Raw genomic sequence first — 25990 nt, 5'->3', positions numbered from 1 at the left:
TTATAACTGACAGGGCCACAGCACCAGATGTAGTTGATATTTGCTGAGCTCCTGCTCATGATCAGTTTACTACAATCAATACCTTCACAACATTTAGAACCCCGGTGAAGGACCAGTGGACTTGCTAAGCCCAGGTTTCATTTATCTCGTAATTCATTATTAAACATTCCTCCATTTTTTTGGGTAATATATTGATTTTGGCATTTACTGTGAAAAAACTTTAACGGATTTTTGGCTGCCTGCGCGAGGATGGTTCATTTATTAAAAAGCACAAGATTATATTTATAAAGCAACTTACCTAGATTTCCCTTTAAATATTGCATTCTTTCAAATAGAAAATATACTTACTTCTCTTATCTCCTCTTTAGCTTGCTGTAATTTGTCAGGTTTATTTGCATACTGAAGTTTGGCATCAGCTTCCCTTTTCTTTTGCAAGGTGGCCTGTGCATCCTGCCATTTCTGCCAACATTTCATTCGATAATCAAAAACACCCTGCAGTAAAAATACAAGCTGTTGAGATTTGGAAGGCAACTTTAATGTTTAAGAAAACCTAAATTTGTAAAGGCAAGTGAGAAATCCAACAATTATACAGTAGTCTATAATACCTTCAGGGACATCAAAAGGAATGTAGGAACAAATATACAAACCTGAAGTGGACAGAAGCTGTTAAAGCTGATGGGATAGAACACCAGGTTACATTAAACCTCAGGTCAGGCCTCAACAGCAGCACTGGACAATTTAGGGCAACTTGTCATAGTGAAGAAGCACAGATTCTTGTTATGTGAAGAAACTAGCAAAGCTGGGAGCTGTTCTCGCATGGAAAAGGAAAAGATTCGATGTTTAATTTAATAGGAAAAACCAGATTAGGGAACGGAAGGATTAACCAAAATGTATTTAAGGTGAGACCAAAAGAAGAGGTAGATATCCATAAAATGTTTAGTAGCAAAATAAAAGCTGTTAAACAGAGGCTAAAACAGAGCAATAAAGACCAAACCACGAGAGACACCAAACAAGCAGTCTTTTCTGGTGTCCAGAAGGGTGGAAAAAGTATGACAACTAGAACATACCCTAATTCCTCTACCCACAACTTTTATCATCAGCTTCAAAACAATAAATCAAAAATTTGCAGAGGTCAATTTGTTGAATATGATTTTTTAAAGTAAAAACAAATCTTAAATTCTCTATGGCACTGTCCCAAGAACAACCAATCTCCTTTTAGAATGGGCACTTCAACCTGTACACTATCTTACCAAGAGTTGTATTGCACGTTAGTTTAACATACTGCTACTCTTTCCGAGGCAGTCCTTCATGGTTGAGGATGACTTGATTCCTCCAGGCTTTACAGGTTCTGCAACTGACAGGACTAGTATGAGAGCTGATGGGTTGAAAGGGCTGTCCCACTTGGATGACCTAATTGGCGAGTTTAGAAGAGTTTGAAAAAATGACATGTTGAAGACCTCCTTCGACTATGTAGAAGACCTCCTTCGACCTCCTTCAACTATGTTGAAGACTAGCTTCGACTAGCTACGACTAACTTCGGGAAAATTCGGACACCGAATAGTGGAGAGTGAAGATGACCTCCTTCGACCTCACTTCGACTATGATGAAGACTATCTACGACTACCTTCGACTACCCTCGATTACCTCCGAATAACATGCCGACCTACGACGACTAAACCTCAGAGTAAAAAAAGTATCGATTTTTTCCATAGCGACCTTTTTTTAAACTTACGGGCATTTTTTAACATATTGGAAAAACCGCCGCGACCTAGCTGAGGCCTCGAGCACGCGGAGACCACTCTCGAGCATGAAGGAGAGTTACGAAGACCTCTTACGACCTCGTGTCGACCATGCTGCGAGTATGAGTCGAGGGCAAACTCGCCAGAACTCGCGGATTAGGTCGCCCAAGTGGGACAGGCCCTTGAGCATATGAATCCTGATGGGGCAGTCAAGTAGTAGACAATTATCATCTCTGCTGAGATTGTTCAGACAATTGGACTAAAAAAGTTCTAACTATTCATCTTTTTGAGCAATTACGGCTAGGAATAAGACTTGTTACAATATAAATGCTGGGACACATGAATGTTTATTTACCAATGCTTTAAGCAAACTATTGTATTTTAAAGAATTAGTTCATATCCCACACTGTTAGGTACTACTTTGAGCCACAACTCAATAAACACCCACACCCTACTCAACCCCCCCCACGTTAAAAATTAAATTAGTATGCCTTAAAAGCACTGTACAGGTTAGAGATTATCCAACTACCCTGAAATATAAAATATTTACAATGGGGATACAAAATAGCATTTTGCAACTAGGGTAAATCACCCAAGGCCTCCATAAATTAACCAATTTTCAGATTATGTTTCCCCATTAAATTGGCTGAGATATATTTTAAGATGAAGCTGAGAGACAGCTTGATTGGAAAGAGGCTTTTTAAATGAAGGAATATTTATTTGACTGGCTCAGGGAGAGGCACGGCAACCAATAAAGGGAAGGTTTTGCAGAGTGGCTGTGAATGCGATGAAGTGCTATGTTTGAGAGTACGTGCAATACTGAGGTTTTGGCTCAAGAGGCTTTGGACAGAGGGCCGAGCTGGGGTAACAACAGTCTGTCTTCTCTTGTGCAATTCCTCCAAGGTTTAGGTGTTGGAGAGATGACTGATTGTATATTGGAATGCTCCTCCAGCAAGATATTGGAATTTAGGGGATGCAGGAGGACTAGACCTGCAGTAAATGTATTCAGCTGAAGGTCCTTACGGACTGCGTTAAGGAACTGGAGCTGCAGATGAGATAGTGGCATTTAAGAGACTTTTGTTTTCGCATATGGGTATGCAGGGAATGGAGGAATAGTTGTTAGTACTTCGTAACTCTTGTTGGTCGTGGCAATGTGTGGCACAGACATTGTGGGCTGAAGGGCCTGTTCTTGTGCTATACTGTTCCAGGTTTTACGAGATGTTATTCAAGCTAAAAATTATATTCTTAAAATGTATCTCCCGGTCCCAAATTATTCCATCTATATGTCCCAAAGAAATTCCCTATGCAAGTCAATCCAACATAATATTCATGGATAGTTTTTCCTCAAATCCAAATATGTTCTGTAATTGAAATTTCCATTGGTAAAATCAGACGTTGAACACCAACTTCCATAAGATATAGACACAAAATGCAGAAGTAACAGCAGGACAGGTAGCATCTCTGGAAAGAAGGAATGGGTGACGTTTCGGGTCGAGACTCATTTTCAGACCTGACCCGAAACGTCGCCCATTCCTTCTATCCAGAGATGCTGCCTGTCCCACCGTTACTCCAGCATTTTGTGTCTATCTTCAGTTTAAACCAGCATCTGCAGTTCCTTCCTATACCAGCTTCCATAACATGTTCAGTGCCCAAGGTAAAAGTTACACTGACCTCTTCAAATTGTTTCATAGCTTTCAAATTATTCAGAGAATTTCAGTCAAGATTTACTGTTCTGTAGTCTTAGATGTTAAATGAATATTGTTTCTCAAAATGGTATGAAAGGATTGTGCTAAACATTCACTAAGTCTTACAGATCTAACTTGGAAAAAAATACTAGAATTCCAGATCTGCTTAACAGTTTACCTTTACGGATGTGATGAGTCGAACATAATCACTTAAAAGTTCAGCAAATAAGTAGAAGTCAGCATTTGCTTGTTCTTGGTGAAGCTGGTCTATCTTCTCTTCAACTTCTGCTAGCTGCGAAAGTGCTCTCGAGAGGGCAGTGTGATCCTCAGAGTTACCCAACATGGCTGCACTCTTGGCAAAGGCAGCAGTGTTGACTGAGAGTTCTAAAAAGGTGATTTGCAAATGCCAAATAATAAAACCAATTTAAAATGCCTGCAAAAACTTGCAGAATTATTGCATGTCCCCAAATACACATCAAACTAAAAATTTGACAACAATTACATTTTCAATTCCTTGGATCAGAAAGATATTAAAAATCTAAAAGATCCACAGAGGCAGATAGTATGACTGCTGTACTGAAGTAACTTTTATATTACTGGTACCAGGTCAAATTTGCCAAACACTAAATTAAGTCAAAAAGCAGGCAGTGTAAAGGCCTGCATTTCGTAACAAGTTTCGTCTATTTCTATGTAGAAATTGTGGAATTGCTAGCCACAATCTTTGGAGATACAAAAGGATTGCAAATGTTACAATTCAAAGTATAAACCTCGTGCCATGGGACATTTTAATCAGTGGCGAGAAAAACAAGTAGCTATTTGGGCAAAGAGAATGAAGGCACTGGACCGTTTTAAACATGCCTTCAAGTCAAGAGATGCAAATGTTTAGTCGCCAATGATCAAGAGGTATAAAATCATGATGGGAATAGATGGGATGAATGCAGTCCTTTTCCACGAGTAAAGGAATCAAGAACTAGGGACATAGTTCCTATGAAAAGTTCCTAGGGAAAGATTTAATAGGAACCCGAGGGGCAGCTTTATCCAGAGTGATGGATATATGAACAAGCCACCAGAGGAAGTAGTTGAGGCTAGTGCAAGAACACCATTTAAAGACGTTGACAGGTACATTGATAGGGATGGTTTAGAGGGATTATGGGCCAAACACAAGCAAAAGGTACCAGTTTCGGTGGGGCAGCTTGGTCAGCATGGACAAGATGGACAGAAGGGCTTATTTCCATACTGTATGAATATGACCGATTGGGTTGGAGAACAATCTAGTAATTTCATGGTCACCATTAATGCTAATTTTACTCCACTATTCAACAATTTAAATTTAAACCATTACAATGAAATTTCGTATCCGACTACCATTTGTAAACGTCATCGCGGTAGCCTTGTTCCAATTTCAAATGAAAATGTCGTGGAAGACTCAAAATACACACACCTTTTCTATGGCAGACCAAAAGATCGACACTGTTTTGTAGTTTTCTTAACTGCTGGTCCAGGTTTTCAAATTGCTGCTGCTTTTCCTCAAACCACTGTCAGATGAAGAATGGAGTTAATTTAGCAAGAACAAATCGTTACAAATTATGTTACCACCAGTAAACCACTTTTAAACGAAAACAAATTAATTGTGGCCGTAGCCTGCCCAATTTAACTGAGAATCAGAGGAAAATAAGCAAATAGCCATCCATCCTGTTGTCTTTTACCCTTAGAAAAGAACTGCAAAATCTCATTAATTCATCTCATTAATCAAGTTCAAATATCAGGTCTTACTGCATCCGATTCATTCATCTTGATTGTCATTTTGTTGACAGCATCAGCGGCTTTGTTCACCATCCTCAATATGCCCGCACCACTTAGAGCCTGGGTGCTAACCGCACGAGGCAGCTAGAATTGAATGACAAATAAGGGTGTGCAATCCCGTTAAAAGCCTTGGAGGTATCTGGTTAAAGGAGAACTACACAATTTTCTATTCTTATGCATTTCTCTATACAGACAAGCTCACACTGCAGCTTACTCAAGCATTCCGATTAAATGGCGTCTTAACCCTATAAAACACCCAAATATAGTATTACTACTTGTAACAGACAAGTTCCAATCCTATTTCCACACAGAAGGAACACAAAGCATTAAACCTGCATTCACTGTTAACTAGGATTGCCTAGGATGAAAGCAACCTTGGCTTAATTAATTGTGCACGGAGACGATCTGGTATTACCCAGGTAAGATTTTACTTAAAACACCGCCATACTGTCAGATTTATTTAGGTTTAAAGAGGAAAATTTGTTTTAGTTGCTGGTGTGCTGACAGTAGCACTTAAAAATCTAAATAGACAAAGACAGGAAGTACGGCAAATGCGATATCGGATGAGGTAGACCTAAAGCCCTTTTTCAAAGCAGGCTGTAAGCACAATCCTCAATTCTTTTTTTTTCTTCTTTCTGCCCAATGATTTATTTCAATCTGCTTTTTCAGAGTCTGGCATCATTGCTGCCTATGTGGGAGATGTCGTACGGAAAGATGACACAAAGGAATTGCTATGAAGTATTAAGTTCCTTTAATGAATGAAATTTCAATTTGAGCTAGATGTTTTGAGGGAGGTTTTGCATTTAAAAAAGTAACATTTTCTACATAGGTCTTTGCCAAAGTATATTTTGTTGGTGGCCCCAGGCAAAGCAATCGCGCTTGAAGAGTATAGAAGTTGGGAGGTCACGTTGAGTTGTACAATTTGTGAAGATTCACAAGGATGTTGCCTGAGCTATAGGGAGAGGTTGAGTAGGCTGGGACTCTTTTCCTTGGACCACAGGTGGATGATCTTATAAAGGTGTATAAAATCATGAGAGGAATAGATCGGGTAGATGCACAAAGTCTCTTGCCCCGAGTAGGTGAATCAAGGACCAGAGGACATGTGTTTAACATGAAGGGGAAATGATTTAATAAGAATCTGAGGGGTAACTTTTTCACACAAAGGATAGTGGGTGTATGGAACAAGCTGCCAGAGGAGGTAGTTGAGGCAGAGACTATCCCAACATTTAAGAAACAGTTAGGTATATGGACAGGACAAGTTAGGAGGGATATGAACCAAATGCGGCAGGTGGGACTAGTATAGCTGGGACATGTTGGCTGATGCGGGCAAGTTGGGCCAAAGGGCCTGTTTCCCACACTGTATCACTCCATGACTATCTGACCACTTAACGTTCATTTTTAAAAATTGACATGGGCAAAAAACAATATTGTCGCCTGTAGTAGCCAGAGCATTGCAATGTTGGACAAAAACATTCCCAAGTTGAATATCGTATTTGGTCTTTAAATGTCCCACTGTAGCTTGTACCTTAAGAACCACAATACTGGTCCAACTATAAAACTATATGATCTACAAGTGATATGATGCACAAATGTACAACTATATTATTCCTATTCAAAAGATCTAAGTCATTTAGTCCAAAGTTTGCCAAGGAATATTCTGTACTTTCGCCTTTTCCTTCACAATTCGTTTTTCTCAAATAAGGATTTCTTGTTTAGAATGTGCTAAACCTTAGTTTTCATACCTATAGGCACAGTCGAAAAATAGTTGTTTTGTGGCACGCTAAATTGTCTTACACACAAAACATTTGCTGTCCATTAACTTCTTCCCCCATCACAAATCAGATATTTATGGTCAGATATTGTTATTGTCTAGTACCTACACAATAACACAAATATTGGTTGGCCAAGCGGACATGCAACTTTTCAAAAAACTTCCCAGGCAATTTTGAGTGTAGCAATAACCTTCAACCAATTTACACAATTCCAAAACTCCACACCCAACCAATTTTCGGTACCAGTTCCAGGATTCGGAGCCAATGTGTGCCTGAGTAATACGATGCACTAGTTTACCTGGGGATTACAGAAACAAAAGTCTGATAAATTATTTAAAAACATTGAAATATTAGTTTACATACCTCAGTGCTTTCCAAAAATTGCCGCAAATCTGAATCTTGCAACAACGTTGGATGCTTTATTGTGCGTTGCAGATACCTGCAATTTAAAATTTGACAAACATCCATTGGACTCTGGACAAATAGTAATCAAAATCTACACAAGTTATCCAAATGTCCATAATTAGTACAGATTGCCAAATCTAATGTTTGCATTTCAAATGACAATTCTTCATACAAAACAAGAATTAGATTTTCATGCAAGGCATTCTGGTTGATGGCAACAATACGCAGGCATTAATGACTTCGACCTTTTGATACATCAACAGGTTTAAAAAAAGGGCAGAGAAATGTCAAGACTCCTCTAAAATTGAATTTTTATTCTGTGCATCAAGGTGCACAAAATATCATGCATCAAACTGTCAAGATAAATACCAGACAGGTCTCATATCTAGACTACAAAGTTTTGCAGCTAAATTACATTGAGTATGATTAATCTTTGAACCATTATAATTAATTTTTAATTTGGTCCCACATGGGGATAAAAAGCTGCATTTTTTAGTGATATTGCAAATCCCAAAGCTCTCATTATCATTTGAAAAACAATATAAAGATTGACATTGACCCCATTAAATGATAAATTTGAGCTTCTATTATTGGTTTAGAGCAAAAATGAAACCTTCATTGACCATTGGTAATATTGTCTACACAGTGCCCCAAAAGTGATTGGCCTGTATCCTACAAGCACAAATTCTCATTTAACAATTAAACACCAACAAAAAAAAGCACGTCCTTTAAAACAGTTCTAAAATTCTTTAAGCTGAATAGATTTCCTTAAATTGATCACAACTTAAAAAATGTTGCAGACTCCTCCAATAGCAACTTTAAAACTAGATTTATATTCTAATCCAAACAAAAATACGCATTAAATGTCCATCAATTTCAGATACTTACCATGAAAACATTTAACTCCCTCTATTGCTTTAGGCCCATTATAAGTGCACGAATAGGTGACAAATTAAAGTAGGCCAAGGAGCTGAATTACATTAAAATTCATGGATAGAAAAAAGCAATAGTTCAAAAACAGGCTTTTCTCACCAGAGGCAACTACAATTTTACATAAACTAAATACGCAAAAGTCTAATGCTGAGCCAGGTCGTTTTCATTTATATCCGAAGGAAAATGGAAAAGATAAAGGCTTCAAAAAATAAAACAAGTTCAGGTCATTCACCTTTCAGGAACCTTAAGTGTTTTGGTCTTCGTTAATGCAGCCTGATTGGTTGAGTATTACCAGCATGTTTTGTTAAGTGTTCCAAGTTGTAGGAAGTGAGAGCTTAATATTTCTATTTCAACTTGTCATATGCTGAGAGAATGGAGCGGCTGGGCTTGTATACTCTGGAATTTAGAAGGATGAGAGGTGATCTTATTGAAACATATAAGATTATTAAGGGTTTGGACACGCTAGAGGCAGGAAACATGTTCCCGATATCGGGGGAGTCCAGAAGCAGGGGCCACAGTTTAAGAATAAGGGGTAAGCCGGTAGAACGGAGACGAGGAAACACTTTTTCACACAGAGAGTTGTGAGTCTGTGGAATTCTCTGCCTCAGAGGACGGTGGAGGCCGGTTCTCTGGATACTTTCAAGAGAGAGCTAGACAGGCTCTTAAAGATATGGGGAGAAAGCAGAAACGGGGTACTGATTGGGGATGATCAGCCATGATCTCATTGAATGGCGGTGCTGGCTCGAAGGACCGAATGGCCTACTCCTGCACCTATTTTCTATTGTCTGTTATCTGTTATTCAAAAGGGCCATTTTGGAATTTACTACCTGCCATAGCCTCAAGTGGTCTATCAAAATGCGATAGACCTCAATATTATTTTTTTCACACAAAATTGCAGTCTTTTACCCAGTTGGGGAATCGAGGACCAGAGGGCATAGGTTCAAGGTGAAGGGGAAAAGGTTTAATAGGAATCCGAGGCATCATTTTTTCACACAGTGGGTGGGTGTTTGGAACAAGCTGCCAGAGGAGGTAGTTGAGGCTGGGTCTATCGCATCGTTTAAAAAACAGTTGGACAGGTACATGGATAGGACAGGTTTGAAAGGTTATGGATCAAGCGCAGGCAAGTGGGACTAGGGTAGATGGGACATTGCTGACCGGTGTGGGCGAGTTGCCGAAGGGCCTGTTTCCACACTGTATTAATCTATGACTATGATTCTAACAAGTTTGTAAAGTGCCAGAAATGCACTCAAAAAGTACATGCAGGATTCCTTCATTCTAACTATTGCAGGCAAATAGTTTAAATACTGCAATGACAGATCTGCGTGTGCTGGTCAAGTTAGTTGCCTTCCCCCCCCCCCCCCCCCCCCCCCCCCCCAAAAAAAGTGTTTTGATTTTTTGACACAGGTTTCGCTTTTCTGTGCAGTCCTTGATTGAAACAGCAAATTGTCACCATGATTAAAGTTTAATTTAACTTGCATCCTTTAATTCACTTCCAACTCAAAAAAACAATTTCAGTAGATCAAATTACACTGCAGATCAAAAGCTGTATCTAGTAACACATTGAGAGTACATGGTTTAATTTTCAAACACGTGTGCCGTGTAAACTTAGCTTGTCCATTTACTAAAAAATATATTGCTTACTTTGGTAAACTCCCATATATGCCTTGGTAAAATAGCCTTTGTACACTATTAAAAGTAAATATCAAGTTTTTCCAACCATTCCCAGGGAGGAAATGTTAAACACCAGTGAATATTAAATATTATGATTACATTATGTTATGCTGCAGCAAGTAAGAATTTAATTGTTCTATTTGGGACATATGACAATAAAACACTCTTGACTTGACTTGTATAGTATTAACGAGAGAGTGGCTATGTTTAAACGAGAATGTGCTGGACAAGGTTTTTTTTTAACGTGGTATGTATAGAGGATGTGCTGCCAAGTGGGTGGTAGTGGAAGCAGATAGTGGCATTTAAGAGCCTTTTGGATAGATAAATGAATATGTGGGGAATGGAGGGGTATGAATTATGTGCAAGCAGAGGGAATAATTTAATTTGCAATCAAGTTCAGCACAGACATGAGCTGAAGGACCTGTTCCTGTGCTATACTGCTTGAGGGTTAAGGAAAGGAAAAGAACGGTAATGACAAAAGGGAGGAGAATTTGTTGCCAATTGCACATATCCAGAGGCTCAGTGCCAGTTTCTAAACCTTGAATGAGAAAGTTACTTGTCATCTTTTGATGACAATCATGGAGGGTTGCAATTACAAATCAGTTAATGTCACATGAAATACACTACAAAGTTAGAATGCCAAGCATTTGAAACACAAGTCTTCAACATTGAGACATATTCAGCATTCTTTAAAAAGTTAACACATTTATTCTAAATTGATTTACCTCTCCAATGATGCCCTCCTTTTTTCCACAAAATCAGCAGATGATGGGTCTTCTTTTCCAACTTTAACTTTGGTCATGCCTTTCAGAACAAGACATATTCCAATTTCAAAACTGATATACCATCAACTGAGGAGCCCAATTTAGAAAATCACTATAAAGCACAGGAAACAATTCCATACATCCTATTTTTTGGTAACACAAGAGCTGCCACCTATATTTAAGACAGAAGTATGCTTTCTGGTAATATTTCAGTTAGAAGGATAAAGAACTACCACAATTGACAATTTTCTGAGAAGTTCCAAGGACAACCAGATTTAGATTTTTTTTAAATTTCCTGTTAACTATTTTAGCCAGTTTAATTGCAAAATGTGAAAGAACAAGAAACAAGAGCAGTTTATAAAATACACAGCCCTAAAATTTAGTAGAACCAATTTCTTAAAGGAACTTGAAGTAAACATTGAAAGAACAGTTAACCAGGACATAAAGGGCAAATGATTCTGGCAAGATATTACAATTAGATCAGGGAATTAGACAAAAAAAAAAACATGAACCATGTTTCCTTTGACGATGTTTGTACCGTCCTAATGAGCTTTAACATGGTTTATAAGCAAGATTTTCAGCAACTTTCAATCTACAATTTCATCAAATTTCTATTTTTCACCTGAATAAATATTGGCTCAGATTGTGCACTCACACCTCCATCCCTTACGATGATCATAGCTGACCAAAGATCTGGTGATAGGGATTCTGCCTTTCCTCAATTGACAGTGCAATAAAGGAAAGCTTTGCTGTGTAGTGAGGTTATGCAACTGATCCCGCAAGAACTCAGACAGCAAACCAGAGCATTATATATTATTTTTTAACTAGTTTAGTAAATAGTGAAGATTGAGACAAGGTTATGTTTGAAGTGGCAATATTGTTAATGCTACGTGGTTAAATGAAAAAAAAATGTTAATTTACTTATTGAATTTGGACCATTAGCTCCTCTCATCTCAAAAAATCACAAAGTGAATTATAGTTTTTGATAGGTCATTCAAATCACAATTACACTTCTCTTAGGATGTTTAACAGAATTTAAGTTTATTGACATCGTTCAATGACTTGAGAAAACTGGAAAAGGGGAAGTTTGTCGGGTTCAAGACTTACTAGATAGTCTCACTTTCGTTGCAAATTGAGCCAATTTTTCTAGAGAGCCACCTTAAGAACTTGTCCAGCTTCAGCTTTCTATCCTCAAACATGAGACAGCTTTCTTAAAAAAAAACAGATCAGTTTTCGTAAAGTTGCAAGAAAAAATCCTCAAGGAATAATGTAGTTTGATCCTTGTTTAGTTGGTGAGAAAGTTAAAAGCAGTATCTTTTTTTCCCCAACTCGAAAATATTTCAGTCAAAACAAAATGTTGAATCATTTAAAATATGGCTAGCTAGGATGAGACATGAAAGGGCATTTGCTCCTCTAATTCTGTAAGCAGATCATGATGTACCCAAAAAATAATCTTATCCAAATATTAAAATGGAAATAAAGCCTCCAGAATGAACTGTGAAACCACTCAAATGGAGATATTACATTATCAAATTGAATAAATGATCTCACCCACAAGGCTCTTTTCTGGTGCAGGAGGTACAATGTAGCCCACATGTATATACTTTGAAGCCAATTTGCTATGCAGACCCAGAAAGTCACTAAATCTTCTTTTGACTGCAAATTCTTTGCTGTTGAACATGGATAAAGTAGTCTGTATAATGAAAGAATATCCAGCATTACTCCATACTGCCCTAACATTCCAATTGGTATGGTTGATGCCATTATGTTTGGAAAGCTTTACACACCTACACCACATTTTAATGCATTAAAGTTCTGTAAAACAATTCAAATTTAATAGGTCAGTGTCACACATGAATCTTGCTTGCACTGATTTCAATACCTTGGATGATTCCCAATCTGCATCTCAGAAACCCATCCTAAGATTCCAGTGTAGTCTAAAAGTGAACATTGAGCTACTATTGAGCAGTAACCAAATGATTGGCGTGGCCTAGATTTTTTTTCCCCATCTTCCCTTCCCCCAGGCACTGAGGCAAAAGAGAAACAAAGATCTTGGAATAAGAGCCAATTTGTACATATAAACTTTCAAACAGCAGTTTTGCTGCATTGGCTTAAAAGACCTTTAAATAATAGTTCACACCCACATAGCTGTCAACGTTATAGCAAGTATCAGACAATTAGGATGTTCATTACAATGGGTCCAGATCATGGACCACAAGCTCTGCAAGGACCTAACATTAATCATCTGACCTATAGTGACCAGTCAATTAAAGCTGCTGACCCAGATTTGTTATTCTTGCCACTGCAATTAATTTCAATCAATGTAACACAAGACTAGTAATCAGCCTTTAACTAATGCCATAGGTATCCTGCACTGCTGCTGCAAGCCACATGTCCCAGAGCTCAACTATCATTTTTGCCAACAACCGCAATGGGCAGAGAGCCCTCTGATCTTGTTGTTTACATGTTGCCTAAGTTGTTCAATTATAAGTGGGAGTAGTTTAGTACAGAACCAGTGCAATCCAGCTTCAAAAATCATCACAAACACTTTATCTATTACTTGCCCTGCTGAACAGCCATGTTATTAACCCCATTACCTTACCTTAGTTGACACACTGTAAGCCATGTAGGCATTCATTCCATCACCTAAGTGATAAAACACACAATTAGATTCACAATAATGAAACCAAAGTAAACCAAAAATTTGAATTATTATTCAAATGGTATGGGTTCCAAAATAAAATGGTGGAGAAAGAGTGGAAAAGCACTGAGGGCAGGAGAAAATACACCGTGAAAACCCACTCAATAGAAGAGGCTAATAAACCTAATTCTATTTACCGTATTTCCCAGCAATGAAGATGCACCCCCATTTTGAGTTGCTAAATTTTGAAAAAAGGCTGGCGGGACGTAGAATTTCTCACGCTCAACAAATAATAATAAACAAATAAATAAAGTAACAATTCAATTTGCCCAAGGCTTCCAGATCTCCTCCATTCTGAATGAATGGGTGGGGGGTGGAGGGTGACGGCAGGTGGAGAGATGGTGGGAAAAACGGAAGCACACCAGGACACGTTGAATCAGTTGTGATCTTATTGAATGACAATACTAGTTCAAGGGACCAATTGAGGTTACTCGTGCTAACATAGGAGTAAGCTGTCCGGTTATCCATCGCCCGCTGACCCGCTCCGCTGTATGATTTTTGCTCTTGAGTTGGTCCCCTCACTGTCCGATCTCCGAGCCAGGTCAAAAATAGGGATAACGAGAATTTCAAAGCTAATACCAACTGCTTTTGTGCGTGTCTGTTGACAAGACAGCAGCATTCTTATTCTCTGTGTTATTCTCAATTGACCAACAACCGCCACACATCTCCAAAGCATGTCCCCATGCAAATTTATTTTGAAAGACACGGACTGGGCAGTGAATGCCATGCAGTGTCACCCAGCGCAGCAAGTGAGGCCATGTCCTACTCCCGGCGGCAGTCGGAATTTAAGGATTTGCGGGAAGCGGCTGACATGAGCGAGGCCAGCGAGCGGTAAGAGATAGGTGTTCAGACGGAGAGCACGGACAGATATGAGCGGGCCAGCAGAAGGCGCTGAGGTGGCGGCCGCTCACAGCTACCCGAGCTACTTCCCTCCCCGGCCACAATGCGGTGGCTCCGCGCCCGGAGCGCTGCGGCGAGTGAGCAAGTTGCTGACATGATCCCCAACCCCCTCCTTCTCAATGGTCCTGCCCTTCCCGCAACTTTACCCCTGGCGGCCCAACCACTTTGTGCAGCCCAGGCCCTACTGACCCGGGCCAGACTCCCCACACACTGTGAAAGGAACACTTTCCCCCCCCCCCCCCCCATCGGCGCAGTCCTTTTACAGCCGCTTCCCAACAGCTGCCAGCAATGAGGGATAGACTTGGCTATCCCTCAGTACAGCAACATCGCTCTTGATGTCGCTGTACTGAGGGATAGCCAAGTCTATCTTTCTTGGCTAACAACCTAACCTTCGGCCTCCAAGACGCAGTTAAATTTTCGTGCCTTATTTTTGGGTAAACAAATAGCGTCTTCATTGCTGGGAAATACGGTATTCCAGAAAAGAGAAAAACAGCAAGAACAATATTAATGCAGATCAAGTGGCAGGAATACAAAAAACAAACATCAGGAGGGGAATTTACCAGGGAAGAACGGAGTTTAAGATTAGAACTAATCAAAATATTCAAGTCCAGAAAGGGATAGGCTCTGAAATACTCATATATCTCCACAATATTATTTAAAATCCTTACCAACTTTTTCAGGGTCAGAAACTGACACTTGAATGTCAAATACATCTCCGTTTGCCTCTTCCTCGAGCTGCAATAAAAGTCACAAATGCAATGACCGTAGCATAATGTTTCCAGATTTAAAAGGACAATTAACTAAGAACTCAATTCAAATTTTAAATCAGTCCTCATGGCTGAAGCACAAACTAGGAGTAAACAACAGTAAATCAATCCAGTCAAAAAATAACATTGCGTTAATTATATACCAAATGAGTAATGTTGCAGTTTAGGACATCAATAGAAACTAAATGTTAAGAACATGGACATTCATTAAATCATATCAACAGACCACAAATGCATTTAAGGCAGTAAGCATTACTATCAAAGACTCCAGCAGGTAAGAATTTGCTGCAAATAAGGATTTCATTGTTTTGGTACATATGACATTAAAACATTCTTGACTGGTGAAGAAATGGGTCAAACTGGTCACGGGTTTTACGAAACTCCAGTTCCCATTTTACCTCCAGTCCAGGTGAAGTTGGTCAAGCCCAGATGCAAACTCATTTCATTCTTTTGATATAGCAAAATAAAATTGTACAAACAAGTCAGTTGCAGTACCAATTTCAAGTTGCAATAACATGTAGTTTGTAGCCAGGTTAGCTGAAGAAAGCTATTCCCAATTTACCCCAATCATAAAAAAATTCACAAACTAAAACTGTGGTCAAATTCCAAGATTGCATTTTCTAATGGATAAATAGTTCAACCATTTAGATATTGGATATAAAATGACTGTATGCAATCTGAATTTCACTGTACCTTAATTGGTACATGTGACAATAAACTCACCTTGAAACCATGAAAACATATCTAGGACTCCAACAGTAGACAGTTGTACTTGAAAATCTGCTCCTCTAGTTTATTACCCTGCCTGATGGCACATTCAGCAAGTGCGAAGTGTTGCACTTTGGGAGGGTGAATGCAAGGTGTATACAGTGAATAGCAAGTCCCGTACCATCATTGAAATGCAGAGGGATCTTGGAGTCCATGTTCACAGTTCACCGAAGGTGGCAGCACAAGTAGATAGGGTGGTTAAGAAGGCATATGGTATGCTTGGCTTCATTACGTGAGGCATTGAATACAAGAGTCAGGAAGTCATGATACAGCTCTGTAGGACTTCAGTTAAGCCCCATTTGGTGTATTGCATGCAGTTCTGGTTGCCCATGAGCAGAATGATGTGGAGGTTTCGGTAAGGGTGCAGAAATAGTTTACTAGAATGCTGCCTGGATTAGGGGGGGGGGGGGTTTGCTACAGGGAGAGGTTAGATAAATGGATTTTTTTTTCTGGAATGTTGGAGGTAGAGAGGAAACTCTAGAGAAGTATTTTAAATTAAATCTATAGCAAAAGGTAAACATTCAGAATCATCCCTCCCCCCAGGGTGAAAATGTCCAACATTAGAGCATAACTATAAGGTGAGAGAGGGAACGTTTAAAGGCACTATTGAGCTTGGTTTCCAAAAAAAACAACAAATGGGGAAAATAGATTAGATCACACCCACCACTACAGGCCAACAACTGAGTGTTTGCCATCATTCAAAATTTTGAATAGTGCTTAAAATATGAACCAGAAGTTTCCTGAAACCCAAACCCTTAACCCAAGAACAATTTCATTATTTTAAACCTGATATCATTTTTCAGTTATTAAAATCAGTAACTATTGTCAATAGTTTCAACAGTGTTGGCATATATGAAAAACAGGATTCAATAAAGAAAGCCTATGCCCAACCTTTCATCACTGGCAAAAGGGAACCCAATGCCAGGAGAACTGGAGCAAAGTGACCCAGTCAAAGCTCCCATTATGTCCTGCCAATATTGCATTGTTCTACTTAAATTGATTAATTTTACTACGTTCTGCAGTGATTAAAAAATGGTACTTCAGCAAATGCACTTGAATAATTTGTGTAAAAAGTGCATTAACTATGGAGACAGTTCACAATATTATATTGATTTACTTTACAATAACTTTGATAAATATAGTCATACCTCCTCCTTGGATACTTCAAACATCTTTGGATGAGACATTTTTAATTCAGCTCGTGGTGCAACGGGTGTTGGAGATACTGGGGTAATAGCAGGAGTTGGTTCTGGAGAATTTAGGTAATCTTTTTCGGGACTGTCAAGAGACACCTCTTCTGTAGCTTCTGAAAAACAGTGCAGGGACATTTATTGCAAATATCACTGCTTGCTCTTGGATAAAATTCCATGGACAATTTCTGATATGCCAATCAGCAGAAAGACTATTATCTAAAGCTTAAATTTAAATCTCAACGTTTAAAGTCTATTGCCTCCCCAGCATCGCACCAACAATGGCCAAAACTGGAAGAGCAGCGAGCCTAGCTTATGCTTATATTTCTAGGAAGTGGACGGGAATCCTTTGCCATTCTCTCATTGCAATAACACAGGTAATTCGGGAAACAAGACCACCTATTAGAGCCATGGAGTGCTACAGTGTGAAAACAGGCCCTTCGACCCAACTTGCCCACACCAGCCAACATGTCCCAGCTACACTGATCCCACCTGTCTGCGTTTGGTCCATACCCCTCCAAACCTGTCTAACTATTTCTTAAATGTTGAGATAGTCCCAGCCTCAACTACCTCCTCTGGCAGCTTGTTCTACCCTTTGTGTGAAAAAGTTACCCCTCAGATTCCTATTAAATCTTTTTCTCTTCACCTTGAACCCATGTCCTCTGGTCCTCGATTCCCCTACTCTGGGCAAGAGATTATGTGCATCTAAACGATCGATTCCTCTCATGATTTTATATACAATTGTAAATTGTTATGCTAGTGGTAGTTTATGTAAGTCGCCTATCACACAAGTCGGGGAGTGTTTGTACAATAGTTGGATCGAGTATAAAGCATACACAAATGGGTAGCTAGATCAACAGTGGCATGTTGTACAACTTCCATTTACGTCTGCGGTTACTCAATTTTTAAAATCCCAACTTTTGAGCTTGATAGCGAGTCAACTTTGATTCTACTAAACTGTAAACTGTGCAACATTGACATTTGTTCTTTCACAGCAAGGACCAAAATCTTTATCAACTACAGTCTTAAATTTTCACAGGCAAATTCAATGCAACATATTTATTTTCCCCTTTTATTCATTTGTACCCGTTTGCTTACAAATTCTAAGGTAAACAGCGTTCAGATTTCTACACTGACTATTTGATAAGACATTACCAACAAGTATTTTTCAGGGCAATATTTGCAAATACACAGAATTTTACAGTAACATACCTGTAAACATACAGTAACGATAAATACAACAACTTGTGAATACAACAGAATGGCAAGGTTCAAATAGAATGTCCAATTTAAACCAAACACACCTAGAGCTAGATAGGCTCTTAAAGATAGCGGAGTCAGGGGATATGGGGAAAAGGTACGATCGGGTTACTGATTGGGGATGTTCAGCCATGATCACATTGAATGGCGGTGCTGGCTCAAAGGGCCAAATGGCCTACTCCTGCACCTATTGTCTTTTGTCTATGGCATCAAAATTTTAGATATTATTCTCTGAAGCCATGAATAAGACCTATAACTAAACATCAAAGCATCCGGTTTGTAGGAATTATGACAAAAATGATCAAATCCTTAGTTGATTAAAAATATGTCATGCTAAAACCTACAATTTGGGGATTAAACCAAAGCAATAACATATGTACCAAGTGGGTGCATTATCTTACTGCACATTTTTTTTAATGTGTCCAAAATAATTTTTCCATAAGAATCTAAAGCGTCCATTTTTGATTAACTGAAGCATAAAGTAAGAGACAGAACTAGAGATTCAGAGTATCAGGCATTTAGGGAACAGAGTCTTGCCTGACAAGTATAATCATTGCATATTTTTTGGGGCAACAAGCTTCAGAACCATCAAAAGTATCATGTTGCTAACAACGCCCCAAAAGTGCAAACATTTGAATACATGTGGACAAGGGTAATGCGACTGCTTCCACACTTGTAAGTTATAAAGTGACATGCAGGACAATTCTAAATAACTGGATTCAGTTCTCAGAACCAAGTCCAAACTCCCTTTGCACTGCTACCATCAGGAAGATGATGCAGAAGCCCAGGAACCTTGACCTTCGGGTTCAAGAACAGTTGCTTTCCATCAAGTTCTTGAATTACCCAGCACAACCCTCTCTTAGTACCACACCATGAGGGACTTTGCACTACGGTTGCTCTATATGCTTTGGTTTTTGCACCATCGTGCTCTAGTACACCCAGAGTAACTGAATTTATTGTGTATTTGTTGTTGTGTCTAATGTGCCTTTAAAGTTGCAGCAAGAATTTCATTGTTCCCGTCAACTTGCAGTGCATATGAAAAAAAACATACTTGACTCAAACTTCATTGCTCATGTTGCTAAAACTCTTACATAAAACTAATTTACTCTGGAAAGAATTCTGTGCATTCTTGGCCAACCTCCCACTTTCAGGCCTAAGTAAACTGAAGGTTTAATAAACAAAATTCTGATGTCCCAATGTATACAGCCCATCTACCTTTCCTAGCAAAGCCATCATCTCCCACTTAAGCAACAGCTCAATTATTTTCTAAATTTACACAAGGACCCCGCCTCTCCAACATGAGCTAATCCTCAACATGCTCTCAAACCTAACTGTCCCAATAAGGACACACCGGAACATACCTTTGCACTTGGTCCCACGTTACAAAACAAAAACGCAGGAAGTAAATGTTCTGTTCCCAACATGAAATTTGCAGGCACTGATGACAAGCACTTAAATTCTGCACCTCAGGCTCAGATTGCAACCACAAAAAGGAGGAAACTGCACCTGAACTAACACAAACTCATACTGGAGACCAAATCCACTAGACATGCCAAAAATAGAGAACAAAAAAAAAATGCAGCAGTCTTACCAGCAAAGAGGTCTTCGTGGTCATCATCCACTAAAACTTCAGATTTGGGACCATTTGACTTTACACTTATATCTTCGGCTGGAAGACTTGCAGGATCAGGTGAAGAAGGACTAGACTGAAAGAGCAACATATCAGCAAGTTTATTCAGGCATTAAAGTTGAAAACATGTTTTTTTTTAAATCAGCTTAATGCAGACCAGAAAATACAATCTTTCATCAAATGAGTACAAAGGAAGTTTTGCTAATTATGGTTTATTGACATATAATGAGGCAGGAAATCCCAATCATTATCCATGTACATGGCAAAATGTGAAACACATATTTTAGAGATTTTAATCTTGCACCCAAAACACATTGGCATTTTGGCTAAGATTATATGAACACAATACAGCAACGTTTGCTTAGCTTGTGTTAAGAGACACATTTTAAATACATATGCCGGAAGTTTAAAAAAATTATCACTTTAGTCTCCTTTGATTGTCCGTCAAAATGGTTGTTTAGAGAAACAGCGTGGAAACAAGTCCTTCGGCCCACCGAGGCTGCACTGACCAGCAATCCCCGTACATTAATACTATCCTATACACTAGGGAAAATTTAGATTTATACCAAATCAATTAACCTATAAACCTGTACATCTTTGGAGTGTGGGAGGAAACTGAAGATCTCGGAGAAAATCCATGCAGGTCACGGGGAGATCATACAAACTCCGTACAGGCAAGCACCCATAATCAGGATCGTACCTGGGTCTTTGATGCAGTAAGGCAGCAACTCTACCGCTGTGCCACATTGAATGGTGGTGCTGGCTCAAAGGGCCGAATGGCCTACTCCTGCACCTATTGTGTATTGTGTCGCCCTATGGAGAACTACTTATTTTCTAGAGTGAACAAGCCAACATGGGATCCATAGACACCACACTTAGTTTAAGGTTTTAGTGGCCCATCTGTTTTGCTAAGCTGTTTCATGCTCACAGACACAAAATTCTGAGTACTACCCTTGAGGCTCATGGGCCAGGGACTAGCTTAGTTGTGGAGTCATTGTTTAACAGATGGTTTGCATGCCAGATTGAATCAGATACAAACCAGCAGCCAATAACTGAATTGATAAAAAATTCAGTCACTCTCAGCTGATGGGCTATGAGTTACAAACCTCATGTCGACTCCTCACAATAATCTGTTGCTAAAAATATTCTGTACTTTAATTCATAAAATTCTTCAACTTTGCATGTCAAGCATGTGGTAAATTGTTTGCCCCCGCGAGCAACAAGTACTTCACTAAAATTGAGAGTTATTATCCTCCTTTGTAATTGTCCAAATCTCAAATTGAAATAAATTTGTTGAGTTAAAACGTACAACATACTCCGAAATTGGCTACACATCCAAGTTGTTTATCTGTAATGGATCATTGCAGCTGCCCCCATGAGTCTATTGTGTCTACTTTAATTAGTTTCACACTCTAACAACAAACATTAGTGACTAACATTCCTTAGTTTTTTTTAAACCTATCTTGAAGCAAATACAAAAATCACTAATACATTCAGTTGGAGAAATAAATGTTTGATTGGTGCATAGCATAAAGATAATATAATTTTCAGGATGGGTATCAGGAATACAGCAGAAATACAGACCCCCCATCAGTCTGAAGAAGGGTTTCGGCCCGAAACGTTGCCTATTTCCTTCACTCCATAGATGCTGCTGCACCCGCTGAGTTTCTCCAGCATTTTTGTGTACCTTCAATACTCATACTGCTGGGTACATAAAGCAGGAATACTAACCCAATTATAAAATTAAGCATAACTATATAAGGTTTGGAACTGTTTACTATGTACAAAGTTGGTAACAAATTTTAAAAATTAAGTCTTGCTTGCAACTGCTGTATCAATAGAACGACTATAACATTTGATGGACTGCTTCAGTACCAAAGCTCAACAGGTATATTATGTACTTGTTGGAAAATATGCCTTTTTTTAAACAAACAACACATTGTTGTTACCAAACTGAAGTGTTTGGAGATAGAATGTTGATGCATGAATGGCATCAAGTACCTTCTCATCGCACACATTATGTTAAACGGCAGTAAAGCTCTCTCCAAATTGACTGCAACGTGACTTAGCCTTTGTAGAAACAGGTTGCCAGAGTGATATTGCCATAAATAGACTCAGCAAAACACCTGAGCCTATATTCAAGGTAGATGTGCAACAGCAGCATTTGACTTGCAGTTGAAACTGTTACTAAATTAACATTGTGATCCCCAATGCCTGTCAAATCTACATGCTGACTGGTGTAATTCAATAGTTTCAACACAAAACATTTACTACTTGTTTACTACTTGAGGTTTAAAACCTCCAAGGACCAAGAGAACCAACCAAAGATAGACACAAAATGCTGGAGTAACTCAGCGGGACAGGCAGCATTTCTGGAGAGAAGGAATGGGTGACGTTTCGGGTCGAGACCCTTCTTCAGACTGAGGTCTCCAACACCAACCACATCCCAGCCACTGAAAGTACTGGGGAGGAACAAGATCAGGCACACAAACAAGTAATCGCTATAGTTCATCTTAGCAAGAGTAAGAACAAAGAGTAGGCAACTTTAAAATCAACTTACAAAATAAATCATTTAAACAAAAGTATACTAAATGTAAAATATAGAATATGACATTCTCGTATTTTTGGTTGTATATCAGTTATTGCCATATTTCTCTGGGAGGATTCTAAACTTCAGATCTGCCCAAGTCTGAAGCAACAAAATTAATGAAATTGTTGATGCTAAAATAATTGCTTGAGGTGATTGCTAGCTGTGATTGCAAAATTGAAATGAAGTTTTTTAAAAAAGCAAATAAGGAAACTTAGAAGTGTTGACAAAATAGCTACATAATGACTTGTTCCAAGTTTCTCACTTCCCCTCAGAAGGTGTAAGATGGTGAAGCTGCCAATTACTCTTGAAAGTAACTCCCTTGACAGGATTTCGTATGACATTTCAAAATTGGATTTAGTCAAAAGGTTTATTGATCCCCAACCTGATGGATTTCTTTTTAACAAATTGAGAGAATATATGTTTGTAGACATATCACTGCTCGGTTCACAGCCTTATGATTACGCATTAGGGTTTACTCTTACTGTACAAAAAGTACTGTTTTTTATGCAAGCTGGTGTCCCGAGTGATTTTTGACAGAAAGTAGCCGCTGAATCAGCTGGCGAGTGCAACTTGCTCAGGCCAAGTTCACCGCGTTCACTTTTTTTGGAGTAAAAGGGCCATTTTTTTAGTTAATCCAGTGGAAGCGGCGCGATGAACAGCTCGTCCCCGCTCAGCAGCACCATACCACCTGCATCGTCACATCAGCGGCAAGAGGTGTCGATCGCAACGAGACTCCGTCAACCAGAAACGAAAGTCGGGGAGAGAGAGGGAGAGAGAAATCATTTAAAAATGTACATCACTGGCGGCCTGGGCGGCTCCCGCGACCCTGCATTCACCTCCAAGGTGCTGGTGGTGCTGACGAAGAGATCCTCGCTGGCCTCCAGCTCCCTGAACTCGGCCTCGGCGTCGGCGTCCGCGTCCTCCTCCTCCTCTCCCTCCAGGTCCCCTTCTCCGAACGGAGGAGGCTCCCTCTCCGCCGCCATCTTCTCCGTCGCGATCGCAGCCACGAGTCACGTGATCCGCACCCGAGACCCGCGCCCCGCCCCGGCACGACCTGACGTCACCACGCACGCACGCACGCTCGCTCGCCCTGGGCGCCGGGCCACGTGACCTGACCGATGGACAAAAGGCAGTCTGTGATGTTGCAATTGGTGTCGCCCTGCTCTCTGGGTGCTGTTGCTGTGCTCAGCAGTCCAATCGAGCAAAACATGCTTGTGCCCAAAGAGAATGTAATGCGGCTTTTACACGGGGCGACTTGACGCAAGAGTTAACCAGAGTTCAACATCGTGGGAACCTCGTGCGATAACAGTGCGGCATTCGTGGACCACCGTGGACCACCGTAGCGCTAACGGCAGGTCATCGTGTAACTTGGTCACTCGGGAGAAAATTCAAGAAAATTGGAATTTCTCCAAGAGTGACTTGTACACTTGTGGTTGAGTATTGCAACATTATATGAACGTAGTGGCCAGTGCGATATCCGTGCGATATCCGTAATAACTCTTGCGGGTACCGTGGGAACTCCTGCGAACGGTGAACCCGGAAGCTGGACAGAGGGGACAGAAGGTGATTAAAAAAGGTGGTCTCAAAAGGACACATGGGAACATGTGTCCTTCGAGGACGTCCCACCTAATTGTCATTGTTGGATAATCTTTTTAACAGGAACACTTGCAGAGATGGCTCCCAGAAAATCTCAAAGGAAGGGGGAAAAGCGGGTCAGAGATGTTTTTGCCATGCAGGAGAATGAGGAGGAGACGCAGCAAGAGAGACAGGTGGAGAGGCAACAGGAGATGCCACAGATAACACTGCCTGTGGGCTCCTTGGAGCAGGGAGAGGGTGAGCAAGGTGCAATTCAGATTGCCTCCCCAGTAGCCGTTGTAGGAATAGCCTCTACAGACGCTTATGTAAAGGGAAGATGGCAGAAGGTAAAGCCATATAACTTCACCAGGGAACAAGAGGGGGAACTTGTAGAATGGTTCCAATTTAACGAGATTCTGTACGATAAATCCAGAGAGGATTATAGAAACAGGGAGAGGAAAAGGAACCTGCTGGAGACGAAGGCTGCCGAGTTTCCCGAGTGCTCATGTGAGTTTATATAACGATATATAAGTTCATCAAGAGGAGAACCATTTAATGTTATCCAAGATTTTAAAACATACATTGCTATTGATGTAAAAGTTCTGTGTTTGCAGTAAACTTAAACTTCTCTTATAAGTCTGTCTGTCTGCCCTGCAGCTGCAAAGTAAAAAAGTCGCAGACAGCTTTTACACCCTCTGTGTTTGAAGTTTAAAGAGCCATAAAAAGAATTATGCATGAGGGCAGGCAATTCTCACTTGTAATGCTTGCCTTTAAAAAGGCCATCTGTATTTACCAACTTGTGCTCAGGTATCCAAGAAGCACAAGAAATAGCACATTAAATGCGGAGGGCAGGCTCTATTTACTGTTCAGAACTTTTAATATAACGGAATACATCCAATGCTTGAAGTTCTATTTAATTCCACCACTCTACGTCTCCAAATGAGCCGATTCAACCAAGGGAGGATATATATAGTGTGTGAAAAAAAAAGTTACATCATTTGTGTCACGTGTAGTTCACGATGTTCATTCAAGATTTAACGCGACTGCTCGGGAAACGGCCAAGTAACTCGCACGAATAACATAAATGCCGAGTACCGTGGGAACTCTTTATCTACTGCCGTTATATCGTGCGAGACTCGTGCTGGACCACGACCTCTTCACTCTGGTGACATCTTGCGTCAACTCGCCCCGTGAAAAGGGGGTTTAACTGTGGGTGGGTTTCTACATCATTACTCACGAGTCCCAGAAAAATTACATGATCTGTGTTTCCAAATGGCCAGACTTGCTCTGGCAAAATAAGCCTATTTGTTTGGTGCAACTCTCTTTACAAGTTCAAACGAGTTCACAAGTTATAGGAGTAGAATTAAGCCATTCGGCCCATCGAGTCTTCTCAGTCTCCTAATCCTATTTTCCTGCCTTCTCCCATAACCCTTGACACCTGTTCTAATCAAAAATTTATCTATCTCTGCCTTAATAATTTCTGCTGACTTGGCCCTCACAGCCTTCTGTGGCAAAGAGTTCCACAAATTACCCTCTGACTAAAGAACTTCCTCCTCACCTCCTTTCTAAAAGTGCGCCCTTTGGCGGTCACAAGAACGACAACTGAGTTTTGAAACGTATTTTTATTCACAGGCTCTCACAACACGTCTGGCCACAATGGTGGTCAGCACTGAACTGCCGCGCGAAACCAAAACCGCGCAAAAACAAGCAGCCCCGCCCGAGTCACATGATCGCAGCTTCCGAACGCCGGGTTCGATGTGTGCGTGCGCCAGCAGGCGCTGTTACATGGCCCCACCCCCAGAATCCACAGTACGGAAAAGCACGGGTAAACGGACGG

General features: G+C 40.0%; 1 protein-coding gene across 3 annotated transcripts in view; it reads right to left on the bottom strand.

Moving 5' to 3' along the window:
* Positions 1-23639, bottom strand: part of snx2 (sorting nexin 2) — a 30985-nt gene extending 7346 nt beyond the window's left edge. For 2 of the 3 annotated variants that reach the window (XM_033017502.1, XM_033017503.1), the window contains exons 1-12: positions 23415-23607; positions 19950-20064; positions 17057-17214; positions 15042-15108; positions 13375-13418; positions 12324-12465; positions 10734-10812; positions 7363-7438; positions 5198-5311; positions 4866-4959; positions 3603-3808; positions 349-492 (exon numbers count right to left, since the gene is read on the bottom strand). In XM_033017502.1, the coding sequence (XP_032873393.1) occupies positions 349-492; positions 3603-3808; positions 4866-4959; positions 5198-5311; positions 7363-7438; positions 10734-10812; positions 12324-12465; positions 13375-13418; positions 15042-15108; positions 17057-17214; positions 19950-20064; positions 23415-23561 (1386 nt within the window). In that variant the 5' untranslated portion in view covers positions 23562-23607. Of the gene's footprint in view, positions 1-348; positions 493-3602; positions 3809-4865; positions 4960-5197; positions 5312-7362; positions 7439-10733; positions 10813-12323; positions 12466-13374; positions 13419-15041; positions 15109-17056; positions 17215-19949; positions 20065-23414 lie in introns of all 3 variants that reach the window. The other variant, XM_033017504.1, reaches the window with a different exon arrangement.
* Between the last annotated feature and the right edge of the window lie 2351 nt (positions 23640-25990).

Source organism: Amblyraja radiata, chromosome 3, assembly GCF_010909765.2.
Source record: "Amblyraja radiata isolate CabotCenter1 chromosome 3, sAmbRad1.1.pri, whole genome shotgun sequence".
In the NCBI taxonomy this organism is placed as follows: Eukaryota; Metazoa; Chordata; class Chondrichthyes; order Rajiformes; family Rajidae; genus Amblyraja; species Amblyraja radiata.
The sequence above is the reverse complement of the archived record's forward strand: the minus strand, read 5'-3'. Positions and strand labels throughout refer to the sequence as shown.